This window comes from Charadrius vociferus, unplaced genomic scaffold (assembly GCF_000708025.1).
Source record: "Charadrius vociferus isolate BGI_N301 unplaced genomic scaffold, ASM70802v2 scaffold14, whole genome shotgun sequence".
NCBI classification, from domain to species: domain Eukaryota; kingdom Metazoa; phylum Chordata; class Aves; order Charadriiformes; family Charadriidae; genus Charadrius; species Charadrius vociferus.
Window position 1 is genome coordinate 7,092,205 of NW_009648876.1, and position 17,769 is coordinate 7,109,973.

The window sequence follows — 17,769 nt, forward strand, 5'->3', positions numbered from 1 at the left end:
ATTTGTCTAATTACCAGTAAGGGATATGCCATTACAGATGTTATTCCCCTCTCTAGCACAGAATACGTAAATAGCTAGAAATTGTAAAACCAAACTTGTTATTCTTCCTTTTTTTAAATAATCAAAACACTTTGTTGTGATACTGCAACAACAGTAGTTTTTATTGTTGTCTAAGTGAAGCGCAGGTAGCTCCACAGCTTTTAAGTAGCCCCAAATACTAATTAAGGGTATTTTACTGCAATTTTACCGTTCTACTTGTAGCTTGTAAAAGGTGAATGGTTTACTTCAGGACAATCAGCTGTCAGTTCCCAGTCCCTTTCTCTAGAGAATCATCGTAGATGAAGGAGCAGAAAACCTGCACTAGTTACTATGTGGAACCTTACTTCTGTCCTTGACACTTCTAAAGAAAATTTAAAAAATAGTCTTCAGTGAAATTTTGTGTTCGGTATAGTCATGTGTCCCAGCCTTGGTACTACTACCAACTAACTAAGGAGCCTGATGTAACATCAGAGGCCAGGTAACTTGGCTGTTAGTTTCCAGCGTTCAGTTATGTATTTCAGACAACCCTCTAACTGAACTAGTGGCCTATAGAGCACAGATTCCTTCGCCTCTCATCTGCCACTAGTACTCCATCACCACAGAAAAAGCTTCTGAGGAAGATTCAGTCATCAGCTGTATTCCATCTGCTTTGAGGCTCTGTTCTTTGCTGCTGTATGATCTGTAAGACAGAGGGTGCTGACAGCTGTGTACCATCATTCCTTAGCCCTGAACCTCTGCAAGAGAGAGCTGGGGGATACATCTGGGGGATACACAGGAAAACAGCTTGCTGGGGGCTCTTACACTGTCCAAGATAGAAAGCTTCACATAGCTCAAGAGTAAAACCTTTACAGCTGAAAGATACTTTGCTTTTCTGCCAATAAATTAATGTCAGCTGTGTTCATTCTTTTCCCCTCTACCTACTATCTGTTGCGTAAGAAATGCTCTCACTGCCTTCTTTGTATAAAATACTGTATTACTCACTGTGCCTTAACTTAATCCTTCCCTCAGTTTTTTGCAAACTGTATGAAAGTGGTTACTTTCATAATGTTTTAATTTTTCTGTAAATGCATTAACTGGTTATTTTATATTTAATATAATTTTTGAACTGGAAGTTGGCTATGGCTTTTCCTTTAAAAGGGTACGGAGTGCGTACCTGTTCGCTGGTTACTATTGACACACACATCCTATTGGAATATTCAAGCACTGAAATTCAAGATATCATCACTACCTCCACCCCTTCCTTACAAGCTCAGGTAGTGGTTGGTAACGCGCTCATGTGTTCACCACTACCTCAAGCTCATAAATAGTACAGGATTGCAACCACCTCTGGCTTGGAGCTATTCTAATTTTGTCTGAAAGTTAGCATGCTTCTACAGTTGGGTATAGAGCAAGATAGATAGTTTTACTGCTTTAACTACTGCTGTAGCAGAGCTGTATAATTAAGTTAATTACATAAATACTTGCACAGGGGGTTAAGTTGGTGAAAGCCTAGTGTTTGGACTAGTTTTAACTAGACCTGAAGCTAGTGCAGTTTAATTTCTGTTAATGAACCTCTGAAGAAGTAGGTAACTATTCAGTCAGTTCAATAATTATTTACTTATACTTTCTTTTAGACACGTGTAGAAGAAAAAGGCCTAAGTTCTTTACCTCTTACTGAAGACTTTTGCCTTTACAAGAGAAGGTTCAAGTGTTATCATTAGAGGAAGCCATACAGAATGCAGCAGGAGGCTTGGGATAGCTGAGTGGATACAGCCCAGTGCTGAAGATAACAAGAACCACATCCTTACTTTCAGGATAAATTCACATTCTAGAACAGGATATTCAAATAAAAATTGGGCTTGGTACACAGGGAAAAAGTCCAAAAATATTTATTTAAAAAAAAAAAAGAGATCATTTTTACATCTTAAATAATAGTTGCTTTTTTGGTTTCAGAAACTAGTTCTGTAACTCCTGTATGCACCACATTTTATATTACATAGGGGGGAGGGAAGAGGCAGTGATTCAGATAATTAATGTTTCCAGCTTCCAATAGTTGATGCATCAGATTGAGATATCTCTATGGATACAGTCTATTCCTGTTCAGAGTCACGTATCATCAACATCAGCAGTGCTGTCATTATCACTTGCCACAAGGACCTCTCTGTTTTCGTATGTCCAGAACCCATTCAGATCAATTAGAATGCTGGTAACAGTGTCTCCTTGACTGCTATTGATTAAGTCTTGAAGGGAGATTTTGTAAGGATCCTTAGGCTTTACCATATCAAAGATTTCATCCTATGAAAAAAAAAGTAAAAATTGAGGAACCCCCCTCCCCCAAGCATTAATGAGCAGAATAACAGCTACTTTATACCATATACAGAACGATCTTTGGGTAACTAGTGCCATCCACACCAACTTACAAAAAAGCTGTCAAGTCACAAACCGCTGAAGATATAAAGCACAATAACTGGCTCCGGTTAGGAGCAGCGTGCTCAGCTCCCACATCTCAAATAAGAATTTACTTTTCTGGGAGGCTTTGGCCTCAAAGTGGCAACATAAAACTCAGTTCACTTGTATGAGTTAAGTTTTACAGAAGTTCTCATACTTTTTTTTTTTAAGCACTAAAACTGCGAAATGTAAAGTAGGCAGTAATAAAGAGAGTTTTATAAACAAGTTTTTTTTAAGTCACCAGTCCCACCCCTCCACCCCAGTGGGTGATCCTGAATTGTAAAATAGACATCGCAAGTATCTACAAGCATAGGGCACAACAACATGTATTTAACAGGTAATTTGTCTGTTAGTAGGGAAACTACTAGAACAGTTGCATACCAGATTTCTTACAGAGCAACTGCTGAATAGAAAGTCATTTTCAAACCTATGAGGAGAACAACTTAGATCATCTCTACTACTCTGCAAGTAAATATACAACAACCTAGAAACTACGTTATAACATAAGCAAACTATAGAATGCTTATTCAAATATTTCACTATGTATATGTACCGTATTCAGTAGAACTAACCTTGACATCCTGAAAAGAAACTGGTTCTTGTCCATGAATTTTCATTTGTTCCTGAATAGCCTAGAAACAAAAGAAAAGTTAGGAATGGGTAGCGCAGTATTATACTGACGCTGTATGAAACTTGTTTAATGCTTCTGCATATTAAGTTGTATTGCGCTGTGACAAAGCATTCATGCAATCAATTCCACAAGTGAGGTGAGGTGAGGTGAGTTAAGGCATAATCATAGACTGGTTTAGGTTGGAAAGGACCTTGAAGATCATCTAGTTCCACCCCCCCTGCCACTGGCAGGGACACCTCCCACTTGACCAGGTTGCTCAAAGCCCCATCCAGCCTGGCCTTGAACACCTCCAGGGATGGGGCCTCCACAGCTTCTCTGGGCAACCTGTACCAGTGCCTCACCACCCTCAGAGTGAAAAATTTCTTCCTGATATCTAATCTGAATCTCCCCTCTTCCAGTTTGAAGCCACTCCCCATCGTCCTATCATGATACACATCTCTAATCACATCAATAATCAATGATACAGATCTCTAGGTTCACAGTTCTTAGTCAGTGTAAGACTCCAGCTTTCATTATGACAGTTCGACCACTCTGCAAGCGGGATATGCAGTCTCTTTAATATTACCACTCAAAGCTTAAGACAGTAAAACACTCAAACCAGAAGGTTCGGTGTTCTGACAGCATGTGAAATGCAGACGAGGTAAAGAGAAGGGAAGAGACCGATCAGTGGACAGACAAAGCAGTGTGGCTACTCACACTTCCAATACTTTGAAAATGGAACCTGTACTCTGGTTGATCAAATAATAACCTGAGGGAGACAATGTATTTGTCTATTTGAGCATTTGTTGATGCATGGAAGGGTTGTCCTGGTTCATGTTGTAAGCAGGCATTTCTTGTTCTGAGCAAAATAGTATTCCCTACTATTAGTTCTTTTAATGCGGTACTATTTAACCAGCAGCATCACCAAACCTCTGCCTGCAAATAACAGCTATGAACAAAACTTTGTTTCACTAGGACAAGCTGCAAAGCCTTGTCAGCACAGCTGTATCAGCAAAGCCTCTGTAGGTGCAGACCTTCCCACACTTACGCTAGCAGAAAAGCAATTATTCACAGAGTCAAAAGGAACTGTTCTGATTTCAAGGAAAACTTAGAACATTCCATTTCCAGAATTTTACAGGAGGGACATATTTTGGAGTATGATCAAGCACCCACTGTAATGGAGGAATCTTTTCAATAACTAAGCCATAGAGTAAGTATATAACTGGAGATATGCACACAAATAGCTATGCCACAGTAGCTTATGCAGAATTACCTTATTAAATTGCTTTCATATTAGAATCACTTATAACTCTGACAACACTAAAATTAATGTTTTTGTGAAATGTAAAATGGTAAACTAACACCCTTTATTAAAATCAGAGTCAGAGCCAGTTGATATGGCCCCTGGCCTCCCTGAATCCTACTGCCATGTGAGCAGAAGTGGAGAAAGTGGTGGGAATGGTGAGCTGTAAAAGCAAGGAGAACACAAGTCATTGCTTAATTTCTCTAGGATCCTTAGTCATGCAAGTCCTCACCTGACAGTCGCCCATCAAGCATACAACACAGCTACAACTACTAAACAAAGATTATGACGAAGTTCAAAAGGCACATGCAAAAATCCTGCCTGCACCTGCAGCAGAATAACCCCACGCTGGCCAGAAAGGTGCTGGAGGTCTTGGGACGCAAGAAGTTGAACAAGAACCTGCAGGGTGCACTCGCAGCGATGAAGACAGACAAATATTGGGCTACATTACTGCAAGTATAGCTAGCAGGTTCAGGGTGGTGATTGTTCCTCCTGACGCAACATTTGGACACAGTACTCCAGATGCAGCCTCACAGCTTTGGGTTCCCCTTTATGAGACACTGAAAAACCAGTGGGAACCCACTAGAGGGCTATAAGGATGCTCAGGGGGGCAAAAGCACAGCACAGCTGAGGAAGAGGCTTAAGATGGGGATTAATTCACCTGGAGAACAGAAGGATGGAGTGGTGGGGGAAACCTAATGACTATCTTCAACCACTTAGCATGTGGTAAGAGACATCACTGCGAGACTCTTCTTGAAGACACACAGTGAAAGGGCAAGAGGCAGTGGACACTGACCGCAGCAAGCAGTGTTCCAGTTAGGCAAAGATGGAGAAACGGTGAGGGGAGAAAAGTCTTCTCAGTCAGGGTAGTCAGACACGAGACCACGTTGCCCAAAGAGGCCACAGAGTCTCCCTCCTTGGAGATACCAAAAACTTGCCTGGGCAAGGCCCTGAGCAACTCAGCCTAACCATGAAGCTGGCCCTGCTCTGAGCAGACGGTGGGAGCAGGTGACCTCCAAAGGTCACCCTAAATTATTTGATGGCTCCAAGGCACTTAAAAGAAAAAAAAAAAAAAAAGTTGTGGCTTTTTCAGTGTTTTTTGTTTGTTTTTAAGAAAAAGTGGTCCAGATAAGAAGTTATTTTCACAAAATGACATGGTTGTAATCATGATCAAAGTTGATGTTCAACTGGAGACTTACTACAATATAGTAATAATGTGGCTGTAAGATTACGCCTTGAGCAGGCCTGAGTGCTTTCTTAATGAGCTGAATGAAGTATGTACCCTGTTCATCATACTTTGAGCATACGGCTAAGTACAATGACATTGTTTATTTTTACCGTTATAATACAAAGATCCACATAAAGAAAATTGAAGTGCTTGTCCCTGTGTCTGAATAGATATCACTGAAGGGATCTTGTCCATGAAAAAAGCATCATACTCATAACTCAGCCTAAACCATCCACAGCAAAAAAATTACTATTTTACTGTATGACATTTCGCTTCCCAAGATACTTCAGGTATCTATTAAAAAACAAGACAAAACAACAAACTATCTGCACCACTCCCTCTCCCCCCAAAACCAAAACCACCACAAGCCAGAAGAAAAACAAAAAACCACTCACACACAACCCAAAATCTGGAGGAAGACTTTAAAAGCCTTAGGTTAATTTTAACGGCAATTAAAAAAATATTAAGCTTATTTTAAATTTATTCTGGGAGCAACAGGTAAGAATACAGAATACAAAAAATGCAAGCTTTCTGCAATCAATACACTGAATGAAAGATCCCACTGCTGTACAGACCCATTGCTGCATTTTATTATTTTCGTTTCTTCTGCTGAATTTTAGGATTACAGTGGAAATCAAAACCATGGGCAATAACCAATTAGAACCATTGTAAAGATTTTAATAGGTAATCGTTAGGCAATTTAGGACAATTTTGATTAAAAAAAAAATCAATAGAAAATATTTTTCCTAAACAAAATCAAAACAGTTAATTTCAACTGCAGATAAAATGTTGAAAATACCTTTTGAATTCTTTCCAAGTCTGGAATATATATATATATATTTTTTTTTTAATATTTTAAATCTTCTTAGAAGTAGCTACTAGCCTCCCAGTGGGTATTGGTAATTTAAAGTGATTTCCTGCAGATCTGCATGCAGAAGCACACAGGCTCTAACACTATAAACACAGAAAATGGCCCACCTGTATAAAGAGACTTACCCTAAAGAAATAATTAAGGGAAAAGACATTCAGGTATCCTTTGTTCTCTATATCAAGCAGTTTGAAAATATATTGCAGCGCTGCAGGCTCCTTTCTGTTTTCTAATGCAAGCACAAAGTCCAGGTAGGTTTTATAGTCCTAAAAGCAGATACAATCATGTTTATTACAGTCTTCTTTCTAAATTGATTTTGCAAGCAGGAACTTTATAATTGGCAGCTATTTCATTGTAGGGGATCAGTCTATTTTCTGAAAAAGACAACATGAAATATAAAACGTCTGCTACCACCACTGTGGCAGAAAAGTTAGTTTTTAATGACTGCTGATGACAGGAAATCCTGCCATTTTAGAGGTAAAATAGGATTCCAAGCACAAATCCAAATTAAACACGTGATATATACTTTTAAACAATGTTTGATACATCTTTAAACTACTGAACAGACCCAACTAGTGAAGAAAAGCCATATAAAAGGTTTTCATTACCACAAACTAAACATCCAGTACCAGTAAGCCTACCATTACCAAATGGTGAATTACATGGCCAGTTAAAGTATATGATCCTTAGAACTGAGTAGGCAGTTTGGCAAATCATGTGGTAGAAGCATTAGTAGGCATCACAAATACGTATCACACTTCTCTTTTCCATTAGTACTGGTTATTGGCTTCCCAATCAAGATATAGTTGTGACAAGGACAGAAATCCTTTGGTCCTATGTATATAATAACCCTGTCTACCTTAAACACCAGAGAGTTGTGTTGCCATTCAGAAGGAGCTTGACAGGCTGGAAAAATGGGCCGATGGGAGCCTCATCAAGCTCAGAGGGAATGCAAATTCCTACATTTGGGGAAGAATAACCCCGTGCACCAGTACATGCTGGGGGCTGACTAGTCAGAAAGCAGCTTTGCACAGACAGACCTGGGAGTCCTGATGGGCAACAAAATTCAACACACGCCAGCAACGCGCCCTTGCAGCAAAGGCTGCTGACAGCATCCTGAGCTGCATGAGGAAGAGGTTTGCTGGCAAGTGTCAAGGAAGGCGATCGTTCTCCTCTACTCAGCACTGCTTTGGCCACATTGGAGTATTGGGTCCTGGTCTGGTCTTCCTCATACAAAAGAGAGATGAACCTACTGTAGGAAGTCCAATAAAGGGCAACTAAGAGGATCTCTCCCAACCTCAATGGTTCTGTGATTCTATAAAAAACTGCTAGTGTCGCAGAAGGACTGTATAATGAATTTGTCATTTATCACTTTTAGAGTTTAGTCATGTGAATGCAAACAAGAGTAGCAATACATTAAGTAAAGCTTTCAAAATAAATACAGTTTTAAGGGTTTTTTTTTTAAACTCTGTAGCTAAAAAGCATTGCTACATCTATATATTTTTTCAACATGCGCTTTATGTTATCGAATATACAAGAAGCTTTATCCTAGGTTGTCTGGATTTTGTATCACCTCTATTTTTTCAAACAAGCAACTTGTCTTTAAGCCACAGTGTGATCACTTTGCTGTTTAGAAAATTACTTTTCTTATCTGCTGCATGGTCATTTGTGTGCACAACGATAAACAAAAGTTACTTTACCTCAAGCTATTCTTTATTTTAAAGATACTGATTAAGAGACATTTCCTGTCTCGATAAGCCAAGGCTTTTATATTGAGAACAAAGTGAAAATATGTGATTACCATTTCACCGTCATAAGTTAAGCATTCCTGAAAGACACGATCCAAAAATATGTTGGTCAGTGTCCCTGTTCCGTACCGGGACAGTTCTTCTTTGCTGAGCATACCATTGTGATCTTTATCAAGGTTTAAATACTGACCTAGGGAGGAGATACAGAGGGCAAAACATAATATACCTATATCAGCAAAGAACTGCTTCAACAGAGAAAGTTTAGCACTTTTAAAATATTTATTTAATTTGAAAACATTTATTTCATTTTCATCATAAAGTTAATGCAGTTAGGTGGGAATATGCTAGATCCACAATAATATTTGTAGAGCATCATAAATGAGCACAGAACATGGCAGGGAGGGGAAGCAGAATTCCCATAACAAGGTATTAACAGTTCTACTCTAAGGCAAGGGCTCAAAAGTAAAGGCTGTGAATACAGAAAAGGGAGCAGAAGGCTAAGAGCATGCTATTTTAAAGGGATCTGGTGTAAGCACAAAAAAAAGATGTAAAGGTCATGCAAAAGCGTGAATAGAACAGTCAAAGTAGAAGGTTACAGAGGAATCTTGTACCTTGTGCAACAAGCACAAAATGACAGAGGATAAAACCGTGGTAAAGACCAACAGTGGAGAACCGAAACTAAAGAAAGTTAGGAAGATACACTGAAAGGATGGCTACAGGACTTGATAAGTTATAAGGAGGATTTAAAAAGACAAAAACAGAGGAAAAAATAACACTAAAAATGTGACTAAGTCATACAAGGGGGGAGGGGGGGGAGGGCGCTGGGGGGAAGGGAAAGCATTCATATATAAAAGGAACCTACCATAAACTCTTAATGCAGAAGGAGCAGAAAACCAATTTGTTTCCTGACTTTCCTTAGAAAGTTCTTCATCCCTTAACTAAGTGAAACATAAAGTTAGACTTCAGAAAGAGTAAATTAATATACAATAGTATATGCTAACAGATCTTTACCTCCAGTAAGTCATCCAGGAAGCTGCAAGCTAAAATATCCTGTATCTTTATCTTCCCTGCAGCAAGAAAAGGAAAACACATTTTAGCAGTCTCCCAGCCAACATATCCATTTGACTGTTCTCATTTAGGTGGTTCCACTTAAGAAAGAAGCATTCTGAGCAGAGAAAAAATGCCTTTTTGAAAAACCAAACCCAAACAAAACCAACTTCTAACATCAAGGATATGGCTGTAATTTAAGCGACAAAACAAAAATAGCTTTTAAAACAACTGAATAAAACTAGCTTGATATTGGCAGAAGAGTTATCCTGAAGTCTTAAAAGCCAGAAAACTAGATTAAAAGAAAAATAGAAGTGTCCAACATCAACTCAAAATCTAAAGTAAAAAATGCAAAGAAAGCACATTTAAAACATTTGTTGGAATAAAGTGATGCGATATTTTTACATCTTCAGAAACTACAGATATGACATAAAGCTAAAGTGGTAGAATGCACTTCCGCTGGTGTAGCTTTGACTGGTGTGCAGATGCTGCACGAACAGCTGTGCACAATAATGGCATTTTACCTTCATACACACCTGCTCTGTATGTTTGCAATTACATCTGCCAGAGGCTACTGCCCACACAACTCTGATGTCTTCGAGTGGCACAGCTACATCTTGAAAACACAGTTATGACTTAAATCAAGGCCACACAAAAAAAAAAAGCAAACTGTGGTCCGAGGGAGCTACATCTGTAGTAAGAATTAGCAGCCATAACTGCAAACCTTTTCTAATGAGCTCACATGGTGCACAAAAATTGAATCACAGGAGAAGCACATCACAATAAGCATTCTTGAGCATTTCCACAGCTCTGTGGATGTTCTGCCAAGCAGTTCTGTTAGTTGCTGTGTTGTCTATTCATCCTGAACACTTACACAATTGGTTACCCCTAATGATGCATTATGATGAAATAATACCTTATTTGTCAGTTTCTATGAGATAACTCTATAGTACTACAACTGATGGGTATCTCATAGAAATTCATTAGCTCTAGAAGTAGATTATTAGACCCACATAAAGACTCATGGTCTTCAGTGGAGATTAATCTTCAAGATTGCTGAACAAAAGTCTACAAAGACAACTACATCTTACTTTGAAAACACAAGTAGAAACATTTTAAAAGTGAAAATACTCCCACATATTAAGAATTTTGAAAACATGGACCTACCTGTTCTGAGAGGATCCAGAAAGAAGAAGAACTTTCTAACTGCTGTGCAGACATAGAAGGAATAAAAAGATTTTTCTAAACCATCCAGTTGTGGCAAAGTAGGGATGAGCTCCAAAATATAGTTTTCTAAATCCTGCAGAATTAAGAAAGAAAAGAAAACAAGCTTTAAACACTACTATTGTTGCATGTTTGCTATATTCCACCCTGGTTTTCAAGGATATTTTGTTAAAAAAAACCCCAATCCTGCAACAATGCAGGGAAGAGCTGGAAAGCAGGCAAAAAAGCTTCTGTCTCTGTGCAAGAAATCCTAAGTCATATACATGCACATGTGATGCCATGACTGAAAGGTCTACAAATAAAGCAGAACGTTAACTAAGTAGACAGTATTTACATGTAAATATAAATGCATTCAACTGTACCTTTTTCAAATACCAATGCATAACTCCTAATTAGATTATCCTATTGCTGAATATTCTTTAATAGAGCTTTAAGTAGAGTGATAACTAGAACCTTCTTATTTATTTTTATTATATTAACTCCTGTTAGAACAGGAGAATAATTCATTGAGGCCCACACTAGCCATCCTTTTTGTGATTCCTGCTATATCCTACTAATCTAGCTAAGTGCTAATGTCAAGAAAGCTTGATATCTACAACCTATTTTTCAGAGAATTACCCATATGTTAAAAAGGTTAGCAGCACTCTCACCACCAAACCCCTAGAATATAGGGATCACTATTTATTCAAACAAACGTGCCCACCCCAAATCTAGATTGATATAAGCTTTTATGATATATGGCTGAAGAAAATTTGAGCCTTTATTCAAATAACAGAGCATCAGAAAGACAGACGTTAAGTTAATCAAGAAGTTACTTACTGATTCTCTGAGGTAACCCTGTCCTGCCACATCATATAAACTGAGACCTATTCTTGTCTGATGAAGCCACACTGTAAAACAGAAAACAGAATTACAACACAAGAAACCTTGGGGTTTTTTTTGAGGTCTCACCAAAATTTAAAGTTATTCTAAAGGTCACAAGGCAGTGTTGGATGTTAAGTGCCTCTCTCTATTTCCTGTTTTTCTAAGATTTAAGCAAACTCATGATATGTCCCAGCCCTGCTTAGAAACAGCGTTTCAGTCTCTAAGTTGCTAAGAGTCACTGGCAATATATGGTACGCTGTGGCCAAGGCTGCCTTATAATGAGACATGAGAAACGGCTGAGCAGACACCACATTTTGCCTGGTACATGGAATCACATGCATTTGTTCTCTCTCACTGATCTAGAAATCCATGTAGCAGCGCATTTTCACTGCATTAAAAACAGCTGTACAATGTCATATACAGATTGCTTGTCAGATTGCTACAGCCCCTTGTGCAGCACAAGACACTGCAGCTACAGCCAAAGGTCCTGCCCTCACTTCTGAGTTACAACAGGAGAATTAAAGTAGCGCAAGCATCTATTTTTGCAATAAGAAGACACATTAATCAGACAATCTACAGGATGATGTGCTTGAGGGCATTGTTAAAACACAGTAACAGAGATGGAGTACAAATTTGGCATAAAAACAATTATTCACACACTCCATGTTAAATTTAACTTCCATTTTATGAAGAAACAGTTTAAAAGTTCCTCTTAAAAAATACAAGCCGTGCTTCATACCAACATTTGTCTCTTCAGGATAGGTGTTTGTCAAGGTGGACTAAGTATCACTCGGAGATGACAGAGGTTATACAGTGAGGCTGTTTCTTTGTTGGCTGAAGTTTAAACGTAAGTGCATCATACACCCTGAAGTGATTCAAGACACTTTCACTAGGCTTGACACATTTGGACAAAGCCAACAGACTCGACCACCTTTCCTCCTGAAGGGGGACCCTTACTGGAGGCAGACAGTGCTTTGGGAAATGCTTCACCATTATTGTTAACTTCACCATTCTCTTGTCCCCTCTCAAAAGGACGGTGTAAATCATTAAGAAAGAGGAAGAAAGGCTGTAAAACACAGACTTTGGGAAATCCTCCAGTTGGAGGCAGGAAGGATAAAGACAGAATGCTACATGTTCAGGACAAGTATGTGAATACATGCAGCTATTCCTAAAACTTTAACAACCATACAAAAGAAAAACCCCAAATACCATCAGGCACCCAAGACACAGCAGTTTAAGATGTTTTAAGCTCAGGGTGATATGGCCTCTTCCTTGCTGCAGCACCGCTCCACTGCATGAGCTTCATCGAAACAAGGTGAAATGTTGGATCAGCTCAAGCAGCTGTAGAGTAAGTCTCTTCATCATCTGGTACTTTCGCCTCCCTTCAGTGCCACACTGAAGGACATTTAGCAGTAAAAAGAAATAGATATCACTAATTCCAACCTAAAGTGTTAACCAAAATCCCTACAGGAATTTAAGTCTTTTCTTTCTTTAATACCTGGCCTGGTCTTTAGTCCTCATACAGAACGCTGTACAACAGACAATAGAAATGATCTCAGCTACTGAACAGACGTGCTACCAGACTAACTTTATTAGGCGATTCCAATGCTGCAGGCTAGCAAAAACAAGGATTCTTGTTCAACTGACCACAGAGGGACCTGCAAACAAACACTGCAATGGGACCTTAAATTGGACAGAGTCTGAAAATGAAATCTGGTTGAGATGGGACACACCAAAAGGCTTTCTGTCTCTAAATTTGGTGGGGTTTTTGGTTATGTGTGTTTAGTTGGTTTGTCGCAGGGTTTTTTTGTTTATTTCGGGGTGGTTTTTTTTTTTGTATGTTTGGTTTTTTAGGAAAAAAAAGTATCACCAGAAATACACAAGACTTAAAACTTCTGGGTGAAACAAATGAAATGAAGAGCTCTGAAAGAATCTCTGTTGTGTCCGTCTGGGTAGGCCTTTTTGAAACGCATACAATTTCCACAGACTTCTTCACAAGACTCCTATCCTGCAGCTTTTGGGTTTGCTGTTTGTTGCAAATGGGCCTGTTACTCCTTTCTTGCATACTCTGCACGTCTACTCACCAGGTTTCCTGCTCAACACATCTCTCATCCCTCACACCACAAGATTTTAAGTTAGGCAAGCTGAGCTGCTCTGGAGAGAGGTGCCATTCTCCCCTCCTGAAGGCTCTACCAGACCTAAGAACACAGTAGCCAGGGGACAAGGCCATGAGGCAACCTTCCTTTCTGCTAGCCAGCCTCATCTTTTTAAACAAGATCAAATAGAGATTTGAAAAAAAAAAAAAAACCAAAACAACCACGCACACACATTTTTCAGCCCAAGTAGTTATTTATAATAGAAAATAGCTGAAAATATGGTAAGGCTATAGTGACAAGCACAAGAACATATTGACATGTTTGACAAGCACAGTTAGAAAACATAGGTAACACCACTCTGTAGAAGGAAAAACAGCAATAAAGCTATCTGCTGGACACTGATCAGTGTTTAGGATCACACCTGTCACATAACTTTAGGGCTTTGCTCTTCACAGTACTGCCTGAATAAAAGAAATAAAATGACAATCTATATAGCAAACAGATCAAGGCTGTGTCCGGCTGAGAGCTAGATTTCAGAGGTAGGGTGAACTCCCACCCACCTCCTCCACCTCCTAGTAACCAGCAAAAGAATCTCAACCCTCCAGGAAAACAGCATTAGCAATCAAGGGCTAGATCTCACTGCTGTTGAAGAGGACAGCAAGTAATTAATAAAGCTCAAAAATAGCCTTGAAAATAAAACAACTTCACATTAACACAGAATAAGGATCAACTAACCTTTTCGCATGACGTAATTGAAAAACTGCATAATAGATATCCTCCCATAAGGATCATTATGAAGTAATTTAGCAAAGATCTTAGCGGTGAAAAACTGCCTGTAAAACATAAACACCAAGCTACTTCTATGCATCTGATTATGCTGCACTGACAGATCCAGTTACAGTATCCAAAACTTACAAACACTTTAAAATACTGTTTTAACAACATTCAATGTGCTCAAAGACATTAATTTGCTACACTACACCCATCAAATGGGATCCCACCAAGTAACAATGGTAAACTCAATAAAAAGCAGCTGCCTTTGCTGCTCATGAGATTCCTCAGTGATGTGAGAGTTTTGAGATCTCTCATTCAATTTAGTTTCTCTTTAGTACAATGTATTTGGTCACTTCCAATCTTCTACAACAATATGCACATAAAAGGAACTGCCAGTACTGAAAAATAATCTGTTTCTGCCCAAAACTCAATCACAAAGCTATGTGCACAACAGCAGTCTCCAACAGGAGCACAAAGAAGGAATATTCACTGTGTGCTGTACACAGAACACCTGGTAGGAAATTTTCTATCGGATACTAGGGAAGGTTGGGCAATATCACTGGAGACATGATTTCCTCTTCAAATACAAAATGTGCTGTTTACTGGCCACTCATAGCATAAAAATGCTCATGCTGATGAGAATTTATTCTTCAAAAGGATGCAGTATCCCTGTCACAGACATCTCTATCAGAAGTTCCCTCAGAGACGTAGGGCAATACACCTTTGCAAGCATGCAAAGCAACTAGTTCCTCAAAAACTACAGGGACATAATTTTATCTCACCATTAAACTATTTCCATGTATTTTAACAACTGAAAGTTACAGCAGCACTTAGGTTTAGCCAAAGTAAGCATACGCAAGAGAAGAAAGCCTTACTTGCATTTAGGTCCAGCTTTTTCACCAACTTTCAAGAAGTTCTCATAGTTGATCATTGCTTCTTCCCCAATCATTGGTGATGTCTGATGTTTGTCCAGTAGAAACCATAGATTCTTAGAAGGCATTTATATTTGGTTAAGAAGATACCCCTCTAGAGACATCAATGTGCTTAAGACAGAGCATGTAAGAAATGCAGCAAAAATGTGGTTTTGCTGCAAGGTTATCTCAATTAATCAGTATACATCGTCAGTTCAGCCAGAAAAGCAAGCAAGTGATATTTCTACGGCTCTAAACTGTTATTAAACACACACACTCTCTCACTAGGATTTCTAGGGTCGCATCCCATCCCTTTTGCCTTTGCAGTGCACTAAACTCAACCATCTCAGTGATATGTAACAGAATTTGTTTCTTCTTCTGGGCCAATCAGGGGAATTGTTGGAATATGCTAGAAAACCAGAAGCCATTGATTTAGTCCTCATGCATATTATAAGAAGGAAGTTTTACACTGACATTACCAGCACAAGACTATATAGCACTTCAGCTTTAGCTAGTACTACACAACCAGCCAACATACCCAAATGCAAAGCACCTTATCACAAGATTCTGTGGACAGACAGGCGATAATCAAACTTTGCAGAAAGACGAAGTCTTGTCAGAAGTTATTAGTGAGAGATACAGAAAATACTTTCTTACCTGCAGCTCTTCATTATCCAACAGCTCTCTACTTTTTCTTTGTAGAAAGACTGCTCTAGATTCTTCTCTTAATTTCTGAAGCAAGACTTCATCTTCAGCTGGTAGCTAGAAATATTGTGGCATTTTAATTTTCTGTACAGTGGTACCATTCAAAAACTACACGTCTAGCAAATACTCTTACGTAGTCCTGACTCACACAATCTGATGAAGCTATTTACTTGACAGAAAATAACAACCTATCTACCAGAATGCTGCTATGGTACCTGCCTCTTCTACAGGGATATCACTTGCATACTGTTTCAAACTATTTCAATATTGAAATATTTATGTAAAGCAGGACATCTTTAACATGAGAGACAGAGACTTACCTCATACCTGATAACCCATCCAGAAAGCAATTTCCCACAGTTGCGAGATAGGAGGGCTCACACGTAAAAGATATTTACTGCTGTGTTTATATGAATGTCTACTAGAATTGTTTTTGCCAACAAAACAGATGGAAGAACACTTAGCATGAAAGTTCTGCCAATATTTACATGCAAAACTGTACAGCACTACCAGAACTTGGATGGTTGCATATGTATTCAACAACTGAAGTAGAGGTACTTGAGAATTTAGTTGGCAGAAACTCACGATCCTAAGGAATGTGGGACCATGCAAGGTTAGACAGCAGCTGAGTGGTCAAGTTGACAAGTGCCAGCAACACCAAGGTGTTGAACTTGTGTTCCCATATTCCCCCATCCTAATCTGAATCATCTCACACATAAGTTGCTGGACCAAGCATTTCTGCTAGGTCATGCAAGCAACAGACCTATCTTTAGTCTGCAAGACTAATGACCCCCTTTTCATGAAGCGGGGCATCCCATCGTGTCTAAACAGAAACAGGAAGATACGTATTTACAACACCATTATGTCAAAATCTAGTTAAAACAGGAAGTTTCTCTGAAAGAGGATTTCTTATCTGTAGTAAACAGCCAAGCCTACTGCCTCATTAGCAAACTATTTCACAGCCTCTGATGAGATGCTTAGTAATTATTTGAAACTGCTGAAATCACCAACAGTACAAAAAAATGAACTACTTAGCAATCTGCATCATTCAGATTTCAATCTACTTAATCTTCTGAAGCTGAAGCAACTCTTTGAATAAGCACAACTTTCTTTACAACACAGAAGAGCTTCTTGCTGAAGTTTATCTGGATACCTCACTTACCCTGTAGTAAAATCGTGGTATATTTGTATATGACGTATTGCCAGTTTTTCTTCCTCCTTTCCATTCCACATAATATTTTGTGAATAATTCCATTTCTTCATCTTTTAGTTCTTGTTCGCTCTTTTTAGCTGATTAACACAGAAAAGAATTTTTGTGTTGTACTCTAAACAAGGGCTTTAATGTAACAAGAAGCTTGAAAAAAAAAAAGGAGTTAATGCTGAGGCCTATACAACTGTGCTGTTTAGGAACGCAAATATTAGGTGGAACGGAGCACAGGTCTAAATATGTAGATTATATAACAGATATGTCGAATGTGTCACATAGGTATTCTCTTTGAGCATCTAAAAGCACCTCTTTCAGCGACCGCACACACCTGGTTCTCTGTAAGGTATGCGGTCGTAACAGACACATGGTTACCCCGACAAAGCCGCAGCATTCCTGTTTTACAGTGGCAGTATCGTTCAAGATGCTGCTCGCAGTAAGCAGCAGCACCAAACCACCCTTCACGCTGCCGCGTTAGGGATTACCGTTACACCCCCGCAGGAGCTCTCCGTGGGCCCACTTCCGAATAACGAGCTCCCAGCCAAAGCTCTCACAGGGGTATGTATGTACCACAGACCAACCCGCCCTTACAGCGCCACACGGCTCCGCAGTGTTCCCCTGAGCTGCCGCTCACCCCTAAAATGAGGGCGTTTGCTTCTCCACAGAACGAGGCCGGGACCTGTCCGGCCCCCGCGGCGGCGCGCACCACCCGCGGGGCGGC

The 17,769-nt window shown here is 39.3% G+C and overlaps 1 protein-coding gene across 1 annotated transcript; it reads right to left on the reverse strand.

Moving 5' to 3' along the window:
* Positions 1-1,891: 1,891 nt before the first annotated feature.
* PPP2R3C (protein phosphatase 2, regulatory subunit B'', gamma) lies at positions 1,892-17,128 on the reverse strand. Its single transcript, XM_009886952.1, has 12 exons — positions 17,007-17,128; positions 15,797-15,901; positions 15,104-15,216; positions 14,190-14,287; positions 11,314-11,384; positions 10,438-10,570; positions 9,235-9,290; positions 9,086-9,161; positions 8,277-8,413; positions 6,604-6,741; positions 3,039-3,098; positions 1,892-2,313 (listed from the first exon to the last, which is right to left on the reverse strand). The coding sequence occupies exons 1-12, from the start codon at positions 17,097-17,099 to the stop codon at positions 2,125-2,127; spliced, it is 1,269 nt and encodes a 422-aa protein (XP_009885254.1). The 5' UTR covers positions 17,100-17,128; the 3' UTR covers positions 1,892-2,124.
* Positions 17,129-17,769: the final 641 nt, after the last annotated feature.

Bases quoted from the DNA above. Each gene is read 5' to 3' on its own strand.
- PPP2R3C (XM_009886952.1), bottom strand. From the start codon at position 17,099: ATGGAATTATTCACAAAATATTATGTGGAATGGAAAGGAGGAAGAAAA. The intron at 14,288-15,103 runs GTAAGGCTTTCT...TATGTTTTACAG, and splicing joins AAAGCTGGACCTAAATGCAA to GCAGTTTTTCACCGCTAAGA. The intron at 11,385-14,189 runs GTTAGTTGATCC...TCTGTTTTACAG, and splicing joins CAATTACGTCATGCGAAAAG to TGTGGCTTCATCAGACAAGA.